Raw genomic sequence first — 19,140 nt, 5'->3', positions numbered from 1 at the left:
TCTCTTAGTATCCTGGGATGCATTCCATTAGGGCCAGGAGCCTTACCTCACACTGCTTTTTTAGTGGTAATGGTCATTTCTAGGTCCTCACCTGCCATAGCTGCTTTGTCATCAATTTTTGGCATGTTATTTGGTCCACTGTGAAGACCAACACACAATATCTGTTCAATGCCTCGGCCATTTCCTCATTTCCTGTTATTAAATCCCTCTTCTCATCCTCTAAAAGAGCAATGTTTATCTTAGCCACTCTTTTTTCTTTTCATATATTTGTAGAAACCTTTGCTATCTGTTTTTATATTCTGAGCTAGTTTACACTCATAATTTTTCCTCTTTTTTTGTTACTGGCTTTCTGTTGACCTTTAAAGATTTCCCAATCTTCTAGTTTCCCACTAATCTTCGCCACTTTGAGTGCATTTTCTTTCAATTTGATACCCTCCTTTATTTTCTTAGATATCCATAGCTGATTATCTCTTTTTCTACAGCCCTCCTTTATCACGGGTATATACTTTTGCTGAGCACTGTGAAAAATTGCATTGAAAGTCCTTCGCTGTTCCCAAGGGTGAAATAATAATCTTCACTCGCCAAGCCACACTGCCATGCTTTGATTTACAAAATTCAATGCTCCGTTTCTCCAAAATACCAAAGCAAGTACTTCATACAAATTTGTAGATGGTGGGTGACATTCTTTGGCCTCCTTTCAGCATTTTTCTCAGTGGCAGGAGGCGGCACGCTGTTCGCTGGTGGCAGGATCTTCTGGTTCCGCCACTGTCAATGGGAATTCCGTTTGAAGTCACTTCACACTGCCGGGAAACGCTCAACAGTGGGTGCACTGCAGGTGGGACCAGAGAATCCGCTGGTATGAACGGCCGGAGAATTCCTGAAAGGACCACTTAAGCTACTTGTCCTCCCGCCATGCAGCAGCCTGTAAAAATGTATACTTCTGGATGTTTGACTGGAGAAATCACATGGCTTTAACCTGCCATTACCTGATGTCCATATGCATGTTTCTATCACAAGTGTCTTTGAATAATTGGGACCTCAGCCTTTTACAATTGATATAAATAAATGACTTGGATGAGGGGACTAAAAATCCGGTTGCTAAATTTTCTGATGACACGTAGGTCGGTAGGAAAGTACAAAGAACAAAGAACAGTACAGCACAGGAAACAGGCCCTTCGGCCCTCCAAGCCTGTGCCGCTCATTGATCCAACTAAACCATTCTTTTGTATCCCTCCATTCCCAGGCTGCTCATGTGTCTATCCAGGTAATTCTTAAACGATGCCAGCGTGTCCGCCTCCATCACCCTACTTGGCAGCGCATCCTAGGCCCCCACCACCCTCTGCGTAAAAAAACGTCCCTCTGATATCGGAGTTATACCTCGCCCCCGTCACTTTGAGCCTGTGACCCCTCGTGATCGTCACCTCCGACCTGGGAAAAAGCTTCCCACTGTTCACCCTATCTATACCCTTCATAATTTTGTACACCTCTATTAGGTCTCCCCTCATTCTCCGTCTTTCCAGGGAAAAGAACCCCAGTTTACCCAATATCTCCTCGTAGCTAAGACCCTCCATAACAGGCAACATCCTGGTAAACCTTCTCTGCACTCTCTCTAAAGCCTCCACGTCCTTCTGGTAGTGCAGTGACCAAAATTGGACGCAGTATTCCAAATGTGGCCTAACCAGCATTCTATACAGCTGCAACATCAGATGCCAACTTTTGTACTCTATACCCTGCCCTATAAAGGCAAGCATACCATATGCCTTCTTCACCACCTTCTCCACCTGTGCTGCCACCTTCAGGGATTCGTGGACTTACACACCCAGATCCCTCTGTGTTTCTATACTCTTGATGGCCCTGCCATTTATTGTATAGCTTCCCCCTACATTAGTTCTTCCAAAATCCATCACCTTGCAGTAAGTTGTGAAGAGGACACAAGAAGGCTTCAAAGGGAAATAGATAGGTTAAGTGAGCGGCCAAAGACTTGGCAAATGGAGTATATGTGGGAAAATGTGAAATTGTCCATTTTGGCAGGAGAGATTGCAGAGTTAGGAGGCAATAAGTCGTCTCACAACACAATGTTACTACCAAGAGATGCAGAAGGATCTGGTTGTCCTTGTGTAAGTATCGCAAAAGGTTAGTTTATAGGTACAGCAAGAATTAGGAACAGTAATTGATTGTTAATGTTTATTGTGAGTGGTATTTATTACAAAAACAGAGAGTTTATGCTTAGTTTTACAGAGCATTGGTGAGATTACATCTGGAATACAGTACTGATCTTATTTAAGGAAGGATGTAAATGCTTTGGAACCAGTTCAAGTTTACTCGCCTTAACACCTGGGTTGGGAGAATTGTCTTTTGAGGAAAGATTGGACAGGCTAGGCTTGTATCCACTGGAATTTAGAAGAATGAGAGGCAACTTGATTGAAACATATAAGATCCTGAGGGTATTGACGGAGTGGTTGTGGTGAGGAGGTTTCCTCTTGTTGGAGCATCTGGAATTAGGAGTTGGTGTTTAAATTTAAGGGGTCACCCATTTGAGACAGGGATCAGGATTTTTTTTTCTCTGAGGGTTGTGAATCTTTGTAAATCTCTTTCTCAAAAGGCAGTGGAAGCAGAATCTTTGAATGTTTTAAAAGCAGAGCTAGACAGATAAACAAAAATGTTTCATGTGAAATTCATTGAGAAAATGGCAAAAACATGAAGTGAGTACAGCACATTTTTGCATAAGACACAGAGAAAGAACTTAGATGGAAATATTGCTCTTGGGAAATTAGGAATATTTTTATTATAAACTACTTTTAAAAAGGCTCCTACGCATGTGCATACACACATACACAATCACACACACACGCGCGTACACTATTATAGAAGCAATCTTTCATGGTATTGCTCACACTGTGTGAAAAGATTTGCTGTTCCATAACAAAAGAGGTCTTTTACGCCATTTAAAGCATGATAGCAAGGCTGCACAGATATTAAGTTACTTAACAAATAAATCTAAATACAGGATTTGGGGATTGTTTTTATTTAATTTTTTTTTTCGTGAATGTAGGTTTTGGCAATTTTTAATGTAAATTAATCTAATAATGATGACTGCCTCAAACTGGGATTCACATGTTTGTGTGCAACTGCCTCTGTTGGCCTGGTGAGTTTCGAACCCTTTGCTGATAAATGACACCAGATAAGTGGCTGTCCCACAATGTTGAGTGATAATTGGATTGGCTGTGTTATTTTGACTGATCAGTAATTCAGGACAAGTATATCCCTGTAAAATGAAGGATAAAGATGGGAAGATTCAGGAACTCTGGATGACAAGAGAGATTGTGAGCTTACTGAAAAAGAAGGAGGCAGACATAAAATTCAGGAAATTCAAAATGGATAAAGGCTCTTGAGGAACACAGAGATTGCAGAAAAGAGCTTATGATGTGGAGATGCCGGCGTTGGACTGGAGTAGGCACAGTAAAAAGTCTCACAACACTTCAGGTTAAAGTCCAGTAGTTTTATTTGGTAGCATGAGCTTTTGGAGCGCTGCTCCTTCATCAGGTGAGTGGGAGTTGGGTTTACAAGCGGGGCATATATAGACACAGACTCAATTACAAGATCATGGTTGAATTGTGAGTCTTAACAGGTAATCAAGTCTTTACAGCTGCAAATAATGAGAGTGGAGAGAGGGTTAAGCACACATTAAAGAGATGTGAATTGTCTCAAGCCAGGATAGTTAGTGAGATCTTACAAGCCCAGGCAAGTCGTGGGGGTTATAGGTAGTGTGACATAAACCCAAGGTCCTGGTTGAGGCCATCCTGAGTTTCTGCTTGGTGATTCTGTGTTGTCGTGTGTCTTGAAGGCCAACTAGGAGAACCCTTACCCGAAAATCAGAGACTGAATGCCCTTGACTGCTGAAGTGTTCTGTGACAGGAAGGGAGCCCTCTTGCCTGGTAATTGTCGAGCGGTGTCCATTCATCCGTCCATTGTCATAGCATCTGCATGGTCTCCCCAATGTACCATGCCTCGGGATATCGTCTCATGCAGCGTATCAGGTAGACAACGTTGGCCGAATTACAGGAGTATGTACCGTGTACCCGGTGGATGGTGTTCTCAAGTAAGATGATGGCATCGATTCGATGATCTGGTCCAGAGGTTGTTGTAGCAGGTTGTGTTGTGTCATGGTCGCTGTTCTCCTGATGGCTGGGTAGTTTGCTGCGAACAATGATCTGTTTGAGGTTGCATGGTTGTTTGAGGGCAAGTAATGGAGATGGCCTTGGCGAGATGTTCATGTTGAAGCCTCCCAAGATGTCGTAGCTTCTGCGCTCCAGGGAAATAATGGACAACGAAGGGTATTCTGTCCGCCGTGTTCTGTGTGTCTTCTGAGGAGGACAGTGTGATTTTTTGCTGTGGTGCACCGGAACTGTTGATCGACGAGTCGAGCGCTACATCTCCTTCTTACGAGGGAAAGAGCTTAAACAGGGACTTAGGAAGGCAAAAAGAGGCCATAATATATCCTTGGCAGTCAGGATTAAGGAGAACCCCAAGGCTTTTTATGCACATATAAGGAGGAAAAGAATAGCTAAGGGAAGGTTAGATTCACTCAAGGATAGTGGAGAGAATTTGTGTGTGGAGCCAGATGAGGTGGGTGAGATCCTTCATGAATACTTTGCATCAGTATTCACAAAGGAGGAGGATGTTCTGTCTGGTGAATGTAGAAATTGGGATGTTGACATTCTAGGACATGTTGAGATAAAAAGGGAGGAGGTATTGGAGGTTTTGAACAACATTAGGGTGGACAAGTCCCCAGGGTCAGAACACTGAGAGAGACGAGGGAAGAAATTGCTGAGGCCTTGACCAAAATCTTTGTATCCTCTTTAGTCACGGGTGAGATATCAGTGGATTGGAAAGTAGCTAACATTGTTTCTCTGTTTAAGAAGGGCAGAAGAGACAATCCGGGAAATGACAGGCCGGTTAGCCTTACATTAGTGTTGGGGAAATTATTGGAGATAATAATAACCAGAGATTTGTACAGCTGCAACATGATCTCATGGCTCCTAAACTCAATCCCCCTACCAATAAAAGCTAACATATCGTATGCCTTCTTAACAACCCCATCAACCTGGGTGCCAACATTCTGGAATCTATACACATGGACACTGAGGCCTCTTTGCTCATCCACACTACTGAGGATTTTACCATTCGCCCAGTACTCTGTATTCCTGTTATTCCTGCCAAAGTGAATCACTTCACACTTCTCCACATTAAACTCAGTTTGCCATCTATTAGCCCAGCTCTTATCTATGTCCCTTTGTAACGTGCAACAACCTTCCACATTGTCCACAACCCCACCGAATTTAATGTCATCCGCAAATTTACTAACCCATCCTTCTATGCCCTCATCCAGGTCCTTTATGAAAATGACAAACAACAGTGGCCCAAAACAGATCCTTGTGATACACCACTAGTAACTGAATGCCAGGATGAACATTTCCCATCAACCACCACCCTCTGTCTTCTTACAGCTAGCCAATTTCTGATCCAAACCACTAAATTACCCTCAATCCTATGTCTCCGTATCTTCTGCAATAGCTTACTGTGGGGAACGTTGTCAAACGCTTTACTGAAATCCATGTACACCACATCAACCGCTTTACCCTCATCCACCTGTTTGGTCACCTTCTCGAAGAACTCAATAAGGCTTGACAGGCACGACCTACCCTTCACAAAACTGTGCTAACCATTCCTAATCAAATTTTTCCTTTCTAGATGATTATAAATCGTGTCTCTTATAATCCTTTCCAAAACTTTGCCCACAACCAAAGTAAGGCTCACTGGTCTATAATTACCAGGGTTGTCACTACTCCCCTTCTTGAATAAGGGGACAACATTTGCTATCCTCTAGTCTTCTGGCACTATTCCTTTAGACAATGACAACCTAAAGATCAAAGCCAAAGGTCCTGCAATCTCCTCCCTAGCCTCCCAGAGAATCCTAGGATAAATCCCATCCGGCCCAGGGGATTTATCTATTTTCATACTTTCCAGAATTGCTAACACCACCTCCTTATGAACCTAGCCTAATAGCCTGTATCTCAGTATTCTCCTCGACAACATTGTCTTCCTCCTGTGTGAATACTGATGAAAAATATTCATTTAGCGCCTCTCCTATCTCTTCGGAGAGCCTTTTTCCCAGGGTCAAAGGATCAATTACTCGGGGGCATAGGTTGAAAGTGAGAGGGGAAAGTTTAAAAGAGATGTAAGGGGCAAGTTTCTCGGACAGTGGTGAATGCCTGGAATGCGCTGCCAAAGGAGATGGTGGAAGCAGATTCTATAATAATGTTTAAGAGACATCTGGATAGATACGTGAATAGGCAGGGAATAGAATGATATGGACTACGTCGAGGCAAGAAAATATTAAATTAGAGAGGCATCTCTGTCGGCACGGACTTGATGGGCCGAAGGACCTGTCCCTGTGTTGTACTGTTCTTTGGTGTACAATAAGTGGATATCTGAAAATTGCCAACTAAGATTGTACACGTTTATGATATTTTGCAACGTTCATGACTGCCATTCCTAGCATTATAAACTCCCTCCCCCAGGTGCTTCCAAGATTGTGTCAGGTACCACTTAATGGAGAGAAATGAATTACATCAATGAACAACTGGCTGAGAATTATTCTGAATGGGTTTTATACATAGGAACACAATAATTAGGATCAGGGGATAGGTCAGTTGGTCCATCAAACTTGCTACACCATTTGATAAGATTATGACTAATCTGGTTGTGGCTTCAGCTCTATTTTCCTGTCTATCCTCATACCCTTTGACTCCCTTGTCAGTCAAGAATCTGTTTAATTTAGCCTTAAAAATATTCAGTGACCCTTTGTCCACTGCTCCCTGGGAAGAGAGCTCCACAGTCAAAGACAGTCTGACTGAAGTAAGAAGTCTCACAACGCCAAGTTAGAAGTCCAGTAGGTTTAGTGGGGGAATCATGAGCTTTCAGATCTGAGAGAAGAAATTCTCCTCATCTCCATCTTAAATAGTAGACCCCTTACTTTTAGCCCCTCACAAGGGGCCAACATTTCCCCCTTTCCTCATAATACAATGGCTTCATCCCAGCTGTCAGTCAAGTGAATCTTTTCTGAAATGCTTCTAATGCAATTATATCCTTCCTTAAATAAGGAGGCTAAAACGGTACACAATATTCCAAATGTAGTCTCACCAATGCCCTATACAACTGCAGCAAAATACCCCTACTTTTATATTCCATTCCGCTTGCAATCAACACCAACACTATTTACCTTCCTGAACACTTGCTGTATCTGCATAATAACATTTTGCGATTCATGTCAGGATATTCAGATTCCTCTGTACCTCTGGATTCCATAATCTCACTGCATTTAAATAATATACTGCCAAAGTGGACAAGTTCACATTTTCTTACATTATGCTCCATCTGCCAATTTTCTGCCCACCCACTTAGCTCTCATTATCCCTTTGCAGACTCCCTATATCGTCTTCACACCTTACTTTCCTGCCATCTTTGTGTCATTAGCAAGTTTCGCAACAACATATTCCTTCCTCCAAATCATCAATATATATTTTAAACAGTTGTAACTCCAACATTGATTGATTCCCGTGGAATTCCACTCATTGCATCTTGCCAACTTGAAAATGACCCATTTATCCCCACTTTATTTCTTGTTGCTAGCCAGTCCTATATTTATGCTGATATGTTACCCCTTACAGCATGAGCTTTTACTTTGCTGGGTAATCTTTGATGCAGGTACTTTCCTGGAGTCCAAGTGCACCACATCTATGGGTTCTCCTTTATCCATGTTTCTTGTTACTTTCTCAAGAACTCTAATAATTGAAGAATCAGTCATTAATTAAACTTTTGGAACATCATAAACATTGGAATATTTATTGTGAGTTTATACAGGTGTATATTTTAGGAGGCTTGACTTATGAATACTGGAATCTTTCCCTGCGACATTAGCAGCAATGGTATTTCCCATTAATCATTGATTTGTGAAGCAACTATTCCAATTTTTTAGTCCTAAATTCTAATTTGTATTAGAACATTTGCACGTAGTGAGTTCAAAGTATTTTTTTAGCTGAGAAATGTATTGCAGCATGATAATTAGCAAGAGTTGTTAGAAGGATGAATTCTCAATTTATAAATTGTATAACCACAAATTATTTCAAACTGAATTATATCAACAATGCTGCAATAGTTAATTCCTCTTGTGTGACAGTCATTACTTATCAGACATATACTGACAGCATCCAAACTGGCATCCAATGCCAAAAACTGGACAAAAACAGAATCAAACTGTCATGTATAAATCAAAACACTATCCATTATGAATAATAACAAATACCAGAGACTTTTCAGGGCTGTAATCTAATATCTGGGTTTACATAGAAGTTGTGAAGTGCTCAAGATTTAATTTTGTGGTTTACAACTACATTGGAATTCTGCCTTATAATCAGACCCATTACTCTTCATGTAGTATTGCATAACTTGAAGTATCTTGTATTCACCCAATTCCAATTGTTTAATAATACTAAAATGTCTGCTTGTCAGAAATGTTATTGATGCTTGGTGTTGGATGCGAGTATATATTCTCCCCAGAGCTGAGATCATTGGAGGGTGTTACATCGCACATTGAAGCCAAATACACCAACAACTTTCAGTTAAAAGCAACATTTAGTTTACGTGGAATTAGATCTAAAAGTAAACACTAGATATTTGCCACATTCTTAGTATAAATATTACATTTTTAAAAGTAAGCATAATTCTGCCCTCTTAAACTCTGCATGTTTTTTTTATAAACCACAGAATTGTCAAAATCTAATCTGATCCTTTACTGTCAGGTTGGCTCCATATTTTTATCCATTGAATAGCTGTACTATGTAATCCAGAAAGATCTCAGCAGGTCACCACGTGTGATATTAATCAGCACAAGAGGAAGGTGCTGCAATGACTCAGTGTTGCTGGGATAAGAATGGGTAAAAGCCATCAATTTCCTCATGCTGTTTGATAGTAATCAACTCGACTGGAAGCAAATTACTGTGAATGCTGGAATTGGAAAAATAAAAGGAAAATGCTGGAAAATCTCAGCAGATCACATCACCCTCACGGTTTAAATCTTCTCCGACTTCCCTTTTTTTCAGCTCTGACAAAGAGTCATCCTGACTCAAAACGTTAACTCCATTGAAAGTCCTTGTGTGTGGATTGAGTAAGCATAGGGAGAGGTTTGGCATTAATGACTTTGTGCCAATCCTCACAATCAGGTTTTCCGCAGGAGGAAAGTCCACCTTGGACACTCTTACTGTCTTCTCAGCTGTTGAATATGATATTGTTTTGCCATTTTCAGTTCTATCCCTATTGTTAGTGCTGCTTTTGTCTGCACTGGATGCTGCTTTGGGCTGCGTGAGTGTGCTCAGTTTGGAGTTTGGTGGGTGTGGGGATTGATTTAGTTGAAGGGTTAGTTTCTATCAGGCAATGGGTGACAGCCAGAGTGACTTCAAAGATCTAAAGTATCTAAAATAGGCAAGTAGTACAGGAATCCCCTGAGTCTATCTTATTTGCCACTTGGTTTCACGTTTTGGAAGCTGGTGAGGGCATTAGTTCCTCAGGTGAGTGCAGCCAGAGCCAGGCTGAGAATGTACAGGTAGCTCAGAGATTAGCAAGCTAATAGGCAGAGTTAGAGTAAGTAATAAAATCTAAATGAGGGTTATACTACATGTGTGTGAATGCACAGAGTACAGATTCATGGAAAACCTTGGTGAAGTGAAATGAGTATGCAGTTTGCCAGTCTTTGAAGTTATGCCAGATCATTGGGAGAATCCAAGAGGACATTTCTGGTGAACATGTTAAAGGTAGCAAGTTAAATATCTAAATTATAAAGTGAAGAGACCTGCTCTCCAAAAATTATTTTTCTCTCTCTGAATTACCATTTATAAGTTGCATCTTCCAGAAATGCTCTTGATGACTTTATATTTTTGACAACTGTCATTTCCAGGGTCTCTGAATTGTCTGAAAATTCCTGTAGTGAAATCACAGTGCATTCGTGCCTATTTGCTTAATTTGAGAATAAGAAGAGGGGAATTTGATAATTTGGTGTGTTCTTAAAAGGTCATATAGAAGAGAACAAGGATTGGATAAATTCATGAAGACAATCACTAACAACAGGGGTTGTGGGGGGGAACTACAGTTGCAGTCTTTCCTGGGTGCGCTCACACCTCAGTGTTCAGCTCAACATTAAAATTGACCTCAGTGCCCAGCTCGACAGCAGCTTTGGCCTCAGTGCCCGTCTCCATGGTGGCATTGACAGAGGCCAGGCAGCATGTTTCTAACCTGCCCCTTGGATGAGTTTGATAATGTTGTTCAGAAAAACACTTTAAGCTGGTTAAATATTGTCAGTATGAATAGATTGTAACTAATTACCAAGTTAATCAGTAGCAAAACTATTTTAATAATGATTGCAAACAAAAGCTTGAATGCAGCCTAGCTCAAGCATTAACACAGTAAATGCTGCATCTTAAAAAAAAACTCCCTTCCCAAATGTACTTGTTCTTTCCTTAAAGTTTCCTCTGTCATTCTATTTCTCATTGGAGTTGCAAGGGTGTAGTCTTCCAGACCGTTACGATTTCATAATTACAATGAGGAGGTGCAGGACATTCAATCCTCTTCAATGTCCTAATTTATACATGGAGAATGACATCTTCACTTGCTTCTTCCTCAAATGGATCAGTAATTCAAATTGCAAAATACTGCAGCTGTAAGCTTATGTTTATCCCATAGCACACAGTTGTATTTTGCTACTTTTGACATTGTTGACTCTGCCTGGTTAAATATGGTTTGGACTCTGTGTATGTAGATTTAACAAATTAGATTGCTTTTTGATGACTGAATGTTTTCACCTACAAACAGAAGCTGACATCTGACCTCACGGAGTTGCAGCACCAGAACGATGCGCTGGACAAGAGGTTGAATCAAACAGCAGAGCAACAAGCTCCTGTCACAAGGCCAGCTGATGAGAGTTCATCCTCTGCTTCTAACCGTGCTTTCAACATTCCAGTTACACCTCACAAGACACTGGAAGCAGAACTGAAACAGTTGCAGAGTAAACTGAGGGTTCGTGGACCAACTCTTCTTTGTATTTTCCTCACTGCGATAATTTCAACAGTTTTTCAGTTTCACGTTGTCAGACCAGAATAATTCTTGTTTGCAATTCTATCATGTTCAAACTTGATGCTGGAAATAACCAACTGCCAGTGCTGCCCACTTCATACTTTTCACTCCTGAGCTTGGGTACATCAGGTTTAGTCCATGGTCAGGGATAAGGAGGGTGTGACTGAATCAGGCAGGTATGGGGTTTCAGGTGGTCTCAATAGAGGAACCTCAGCCCTGCAGTTGTCCAACAAGCTGAAGGTTTGTGGTAAGAGCATAGACTGCTTTACATGAATTTCAATACATTTGAATCTCATTAACCCACCTGCTCACTATATTTTGACACGCCCACCTGTATATTGACATTGTGCCAAGGTGACATCACATCAGCATGGTTTACAGCAGGTTCACCCAGAATTAAACCTGTCGTGAGGGTCTCTCTGGTGGCATAAAGGTAAGTATAGCCCCCGCGGAGAGGGACGTGGCCAGGCAGGGGCCTGACAATGCCTTCTGGCACTGCCAACTTGTGCCAAGCGATGGGGTCCAGTGGGAGCCTCAGGGAGGGAAAGGGGGTGCAGGAGTAGGGGGGCTATTTTTGATTTGGGGAGAAGTACCGACTCTGTTCAGGTTTGGAGAGCCCCTGAGACCTCTGTGGTTGTCTGGGGAGAAGGTTTACTCAGGTTGTGATCAGGGCAGTCTTTAAGCATAGAACCCCGATCTCAGCGAAGCTGGGTTTTGCTGGTAAATTGAGTGCTGCACCCCTGCAAGATAGTGTGAAACACGACCCCTTGATTTTTTAGGCAGCTTGTCTCTGGAGAGAAACACCCTGGTTTCATGCCAGAAACAACATTCTGTCATTTTTCTGCATGAGTCCACTCAATAAAAACAAATTGCAAGACTGTTTACAAAGTATATGAAAAGGAAGAGAGTAGCTAAACTAAACGTTAATCCCTTAATACACAAGATAAGTTTTCATGGAGTTGGGAACAATATTTCGTCATGGATAAAGGATTGGTTAATTGACAGGAAACAAAGATAAGGAATAAGCAGGGTATTTTCAACTTGGCAAGCTCTGTTTAGAGAGTCCCAAGATCAATGCTGGGGATTTAGATAAAGAGACAGAAATTAATGTACATGGGTTTGCCATGATTCAAAGGTAAGTGGGAATGCAAGCTGTAAGGGAGATACAAATGTGATGCAAGGAGATATAGATAGGTTAAGTGAGTGGCAGCAAGGTGATAGATGGGACATAATGTGGCGAAGACTGAGGTATACAGTTTGGTAATAAGAATAGAAAAGCAGAATTTTTTTTTAAAGAATTAAATTTGTAAATGTTGATATTCAGAGAAACTTGGATATGCTTGTACACTCTGCAGGTACAACAAGCAATTAGGAAAGCAAATGGCATTTTTGCCTTTTATTGCAAGTGAATTGGAGTACAAGAACAAAAAGGTTTTGCCACAATTACTTTGAGACCACACCTGGAACACTGCTCGCAATTTTGGGCTGCATATTTATGAAAGGATATACTGCATTGGAGGCGGTTCAGCTAAGTATCACTGGATTGAGATGAGGGTGTTGACTAATGATGAGATGCTGAGTAAGCTGGGCTTATACTCTGTGGAGTTTAAAGGAATGAGAGGCACTCTCATCAAAAAATTCAAGATTATGAAGGAGCTTGACAGGGTAGATACTAAAGTTAATTCACCAAACTAGGGAACCTAGAACATGGGGGCACTGTTTCAGGGTAAGGTGCTGATGATTTGAGACTGAGATGAGAAATTTTCCACTCCAAGAGTAGTAAATGTCTGGAATTCCCTATCCCAGGGGATTGTGGATAGGCCATCATCGAATATATTTAAGGCTGGGTTGGACAGATTTTTGGTGCCTCAGATAATCAAGGAAGATGGGGAGCATGTGGGAAAGTGCAGTCCATGAGGTGGAATGACAGGGAGGTCTCAATATGCCTCCTGCTCCTACTTCTTATAATTTTAACTATCTCACCGCATTTCTTAGAAACATCCCCACACATTCACATAAAATGATATTGATGTTTAGAAACGCCTGGGCCATCAAATTTGTGATGTGGAGATGCTGGCATTGGACTGGGTAAGCACAGTAAGAAGTCTCACACCACCAGGTTAAAATCCAACAGGTTTATTTGGTAGCACAAGCTTTCAGAGTGTTCCTCCTCCTTCATGTGAGGAAGACCTGAAGAAGGAGTGACACTGCAAAAGCTTGTGCTACCAAATAAACCTGTTGAACTTAAACCTGGTGTTGTGGGACTTCTTACCATCATGGCTGTGTCAGCTTTTTGATATAGAAATCCAAAGCAAATTCATGTTTTCTCATATTTTCCTCCAACTTTTTATTATTCATATGTGGACATGGTCTGGCCAGCATTTATTGCCCGAGGACACTTGAGAGTCAATCACATTGATGTAGCTCTGGAGTCACATATAGGCCAGAGTAGGTAAGGATGGCAGATTTCCTTCCATAAAGGACATTAGTGAATTAGAAGTGTTTCTACGATAATGATTTTGTGATCATCAGTAAATTCTTAATTCCAGATTGTTTTTTATTGAATTCAAATTCCACCTTCTGTCGTGGCAAGATTTGAACCCACGTCCCCAGAATATTAGCTGAGTTTCTAGATTAATAGTCTAGTGATAATACCACTAGGCCATTGCCTCTCCTGAACTTAAACAGTATCAAACTATGTTTATATAGCATCAAACCTCATGATGCTTCTAATCAGAATCACTTTTCATTTAAAAGTCACTGGTTTTTTGCCTCAACTTAGTCATAGATTCATAGAGGTTTACAGCATGGAAATGGGTCCTTCAGTCCAACTTGTCCATGCTGCCCTATTTTTTAAACCCCTAAACTAATCCCAATTGCCCATATTTGGCCCATATCCCTCTATAACCATTATACCCATGTAACCATCTAAATGCTTTTTAAAAGATAAAATTGTATCTGCCTTTACTACTACCTCTGGCAGCTTGTTCCAGACACTTACCACCCTCTGTGTGAAAAAATTGTTCTTCTGGACACTTTTGCATCTCCCCCCTTCTCACCTTAAACCTCTGCCCTCTAGTTTTAGACTCCCCCACCTTTGGGAAAAGATATTGACTATCTACTTTGTCTATGCCCCTCATTATTCTATCGACCTCTATAAGGTCACTCCTCAGCCTTCTGCGCTCCAGAGGAAAAATGTCCCAGCCTATTCCACCTCTTCTTGTAACTCAATCCATCAAGTCCCAGTAGCATCCTAGTAAATTTTTTCTGCACTTTTTCTGGTTTAATAGTATCTTTTCTATAATAGGGTAACCAGAATTGCACACAGTATTCCAAGTGTGGCCGTACCAATGTCTTGTACAACTTCAACAAGACGTACCAACTCCTGTATTCAGTGTTCTGACTGATGAAACCAAGCATGCTGAATGCCTTCTTCACCACTCTGTCCACCTGTGATTCCACTTTCAAGGAGCTATGAACATGTTCCCCTAGATCTCTTTGTTCTATAACTCTCCCCAACACCCTGTCATTAACTGAGCAAGTCCTGCCCTGGTTCAATCTGCCAAAATGCAAGACCTCGCATTTGTCCCAATTAAACTCCATCTACCATTTGTCAGCCCACTGGCCCAATTGATCAAGATCCCGCTGCAATTGGAGATAAACATCTTCACTGTCCACAATGCCACCAACCTTGTGTCACCTGCAAACTTACTAACCATGCCCCCTTTATTCTCATCCAAATCATTAGTATAAATGACAAATAACAGTGGGCCCATCACTGATCCCTGAGGCACACCGCTGGTCACAGGCCTCCAGTTTGAAAAATAACTCTCTACAACCACCCTCTGACTCCTGTCAAGAAGCCAATTGTGTATCTATTTAGATACTTTGCCCTGGATCCCGTGAAATTTAACTTTATGCAACCTACCATACGGTACCTTGTCAAAGGTCTTGCTAAAGTCCATGTAGACAACACCAACTGTGCTGCCCTCATCTACCTTCTTGGTTACCCCTTCAAAAAACTCAATCAAATTTATGAGACATGATTTTCCACTCACAAAGCCATGCTGACTGTCCCTAATCAGCCCTTGCTTCTCTAAATGCCTGTGGATTCTGTCTCTCAAAATACCTTACAACAATTTACCCACCATAGATGTGAGGCTAACTGGCCTGTGGTTCCCAGGCTTTTCCCTGCAGCCCTTTTTAAACAAAGGCACAACATTTGCCACTCTCCAATCTTCAGGCACCCACCTATGACTATTGATGATTCAAATAACTTGGCTAGGAGACCCGCAATTTCCCCCCTAGTCTCCCACAACATCCTGGGGTATACCTTGTCAGGTCCTGCAGATTTATCTACCTTGATGCGCTTTAAGACTTCCAGCACCTCCTTCTCTGTAATATGTACACTCCTCAAGACATCAATTTTAATTCCCCAAGTTCCCTAACATCCATGCTTTTTTCAACAATAAACACTGATGAGAAATATTCATTTAGGATCTGACCCATCTCTTGTGGATCCACACATAGATGACCTTGTTGATCCTTAAAAGGCCCTACTCTCTCCCTTGTTACTCTTTTGCCCTTTATGTATTTGTAGAAGCTCTTTGGATTCTCCTTTGCCTTACCTGCCAAAACAATTTTGTGTCCCTTTTTTGCCCTCCTGATTTCTCTCGTAACTCTACTCCTACAACCCTATACTCTTCAAGAAATTTACTTGATCCCAGATGTCTATGCATGTCATGTGCCTCTTTCGTCTTCTTGACCAGGGCCTCAATATCCCAAGTCATCCAGGGTTCTCTACTTCTGCCAGCCTTGCCCTTCACTCTAAGAGGAATGTGTTTACCCTGAACCCAGGTTAACATACTTTTGAAAGCATACCACTTATCAGATGTCCCTTTTCCTTCCGACAGACTCCCCCAGTTAACTTTTGAAAGTTCCTCCCTGATGCCTTCAAAATTGGCCTTGCCCCAATTTAGAATTTTAACTTTTGGGACAGACCTATCATTCTCCATAGCTATCTTAAAACTAATAGAATTATGGTCACTGGTCCCAAAGTGATCTTCACTAACACTTCCGTCACCTGCCCTTCCTTATTTCCCAAGAGGAGGTCAAGTTTTGCCCCCTCTCTAGTCGGGCCATCCACATACTAAATGAGAAATTCCTCCTGAATAACTTAACAAATTTCTCTCCATCCAACCCTCTAATACTATGGCTGTCCCAGTCAATGCTGGGAAAGTTAAAATCTCCTACCATTACTACCCTATTTTTCTTGGAGCTATCTGTAATCTCCTTACATATTTGCTCCTGAATTTCCCACTGACTATTTGGGGGCCTATAGTACAACCCTATCAAAGTGATTTTCCCCTTCTTATTTCTCAGTTCTACCCATATAGACTCAGTGGGCGAACCTTCGGATATATCCCCTCTCAGTATGGCCATGATGCTTTCCCTAATCAAAAGTGCGACTCCTCCGCCTCTCTTATCTCCTGTTCTGTCTTTCCTATAGCATCTGTACCCTGGAACATTGAGCTGCCAGTCCTGTCCCTCCCTTAGCCATGTTTCAGTAATTGCTATAATATCCCAGTCTCATGTACCCATCGATGCCCTGAGTTCATCTGCCTTGCCTGTCAGGCCTCTTGCATTGAAATAAATGTAGTTTAATCTGAACTTCCTTTGCTCTCTGTCCTGCTTCTGTTTGATCTGTTTGGTACTGGGATTACTGACACTGCCTTTACAAATGTCACCTATCTTTCTTGAACAGATCAGCTGTTCCCCAGAAAAGATCCCAATGATCCAAAAATCTAAATCCCTGCCTCCCTGCATCAGCTCTTGACTCTTAACTGTCCCTTCACAGCAGCTCCTCCACAAACCACCTTCTGGTCACAGTGGCTGCACTACTGCAAATGTGACCTGCAGCTGCTAATCACCTTCCCTGCTAAGTTTGTTTTATACTCACAGTAATGCTCAGCTCTGCACACTGACCACTCCCTGCAGACCAGTCTTCTGTTACTGGACTTGTTATCATGAAAAATGAGTTAAAATCCCACCACAACAGCTGAGGAATTTAAACTAATTAAATAAATACATCTGGAATTAAAAGGCAAGGATTGGGTAATGGTCCCCATGATATTCCCTGACTGTCACAAAAATCCATCTGGTTCACAGATGTACTTTAGGAAAGAAACTCTTGTGTTCCGATCTAGTTTGACCTCTGTGTGATCCAGGCCCACAGTAATATGGTTGACTCTTAACCATCCTCTGAAATAGCCGAGAAAGCCACTGAATTACCAAGAGGGCGGTTCATAGTAAGGGTATGTTAATTTTATTGTCAATGTTAAGGATGCGTAGGTGAAGGGCATTGATTGACTACATTGAGCATATATAAAAAAAGACCTGCATGCCTAAGTGACGCACTAAAGTTAATCTACAACAGCCTGTAGATTGATTATCCCGAGGCTGCAAGGTGTTTGGTCTGACAGTCAATGTCAGGAAGACCAAGGTTATGGACCAGGACATAGAGACGCCACCCCTCATCAACATGGATAACCTCACTCTGGAAGTTGTTAACTTGGATCAAAAACTGACCAGCAGCCTGTCCCTTGATGCTGAAATTAGCACTAAAGTTGCCGCAGCTGCAGCTGTCATGTCAGAGTGTGGGTGAACAGTTAATTAACTGAACAGTACAAAGGTCCATGTGTACCAGGCTTGTGTCCTCTGCATCCTCCTTTATTATAGCCAGGTGCAGACAACTTATGCAAACCAAGGAAAGTGGCTGAAGGGCTTCCACCTCTGCAGCCTCAGATGAATATTGGGCATTTCCTGGCAATATAGAGTGCCAAATTTGGGAGTACGTGGGTGTGCCGTGACCCCTCACATTTGCTCTTCTGAATCAACGGCGATCCTGTTGGCTGAATCATGTGAGCTGAATGGATGGTGTCCCCATCTCCAAAGGCAAGCTCTATTCGAACCTGCTACTGGCACAAGACCAACAGAGGATGTTCACTCTAGAAGTGATGGTGCAGTCCACCCTCTCCCGAGACAGAAGAATGCTATCAACAGTCTACTTCACTTGTATTTTCAAAGAATATTTTTTACCTGAACCTTTACTGTGTCTGCATCCACAGCATTCAGCACTTTTACAATGAGCACACACGACCATTCCTTCCTTTTCCCAAAATATATTCCTGCACAATTCCATCCATTAAATCATATTTTCCCAGGTTTGCATATTCCGCTAACCTGACTGTCTTGCTCAAATCTTTTACAACCCTTCTCGACTTTTGCTGGGCCACCTACACTTAAACCATCAGCAGGTTTCACACAAGGACAAATCATCTTGAACCAGAATTGATTCCTGGGATATACTCGTTTCCTTTCTCTATCCCCTCACAATTCATTTTCAGCCTGTAATGCCCCCTTTGTTTTTCTCTCTCCTTTTCTCTCCTCATTTTCCAATGGCCTGGATGCTGCTGATTAATTTTAGCCACATTGCCCAAGGTTAGCCTCAAAGCAACTGTGGAACTTCTCTCTCAGCACCTAGTGCAATAGTAATGACAAAAGAGAATCTCCACCCTATAGAAAACTATTAGGTGCAAATATTCACTTCATAACAAGCAATATCAAAGCTTGAAAATTAAATCTATGTTTTATTCTTTTTCTGTTTCATTTACATTTTGTATATTTTCTGCCTGGTTTTCACAGCACAGGCTGGGTATTATAGTTGCATATAAGCAGGGTGGGATCTCCAGCTCTTCTGATTCACCTGTCTCCCTCACAAGTGCATGCTCTAACTTCCTAGTTCTGTTTTTACCTGACTGCCATGTAGTGTGAGTTGTCATGCATTTTGGTTATTGCCTCACAGAAGCTGGGCAGAAAGAATTTCCATATCATGCTCTCCACGCCTCTTCCTCTCTCCCCTCACTCCTTCTGTTTCTACCTATCTCTTTCTCGGTA

At 41.7% G+C, this 19,140-nt stretch overlaps 1 protein-coding gene across 2 annotated transcripts in view; it reads left to right on the top strand.

Annotated features, from left to right (window-relative positions):
- cntln (centlein, centrosomal protein) overlaps positions 1-19,140 on the top strand; it is a 337,725-nt gene that overhangs the window by 245,560 nt on the left and 73,025 nt on the right. For both annotated transcript variants that reach the window (XM_080188296.1, XM_080188295.1), the window contains exon 20: positions 10,924-11,127. In XM_080188296.1, the coding sequence (XP_080044422.1) occupies positions 10,924-11,127 (204 nt within the window). The remainder of the gene's footprint in view (positions 1-10,923; positions 11,128-19,140) is intronic.

Source organism: Carcharhinus amblyrhynchos, chromosome 5, assembly GCF_965287045.1.
Source record: "Carcharhinus amblyrhynchos chromosome 5, sCarAmb.v2.hapA, whole genome shotgun sequence".
Taxonomy (NCBI): domain Eukaryota; kingdom Metazoa; phylum Chordata; class Chondrichthyes; order Carcharhiniformes; family Carcharhinidae; genus Carcharhinus; species Carcharhinus amblyrhynchos.
The sequence above is the reverse complement of the archived record's forward strand: the minus strand, read 5'-3'. Positions and strand labels throughout refer to the sequence as shown.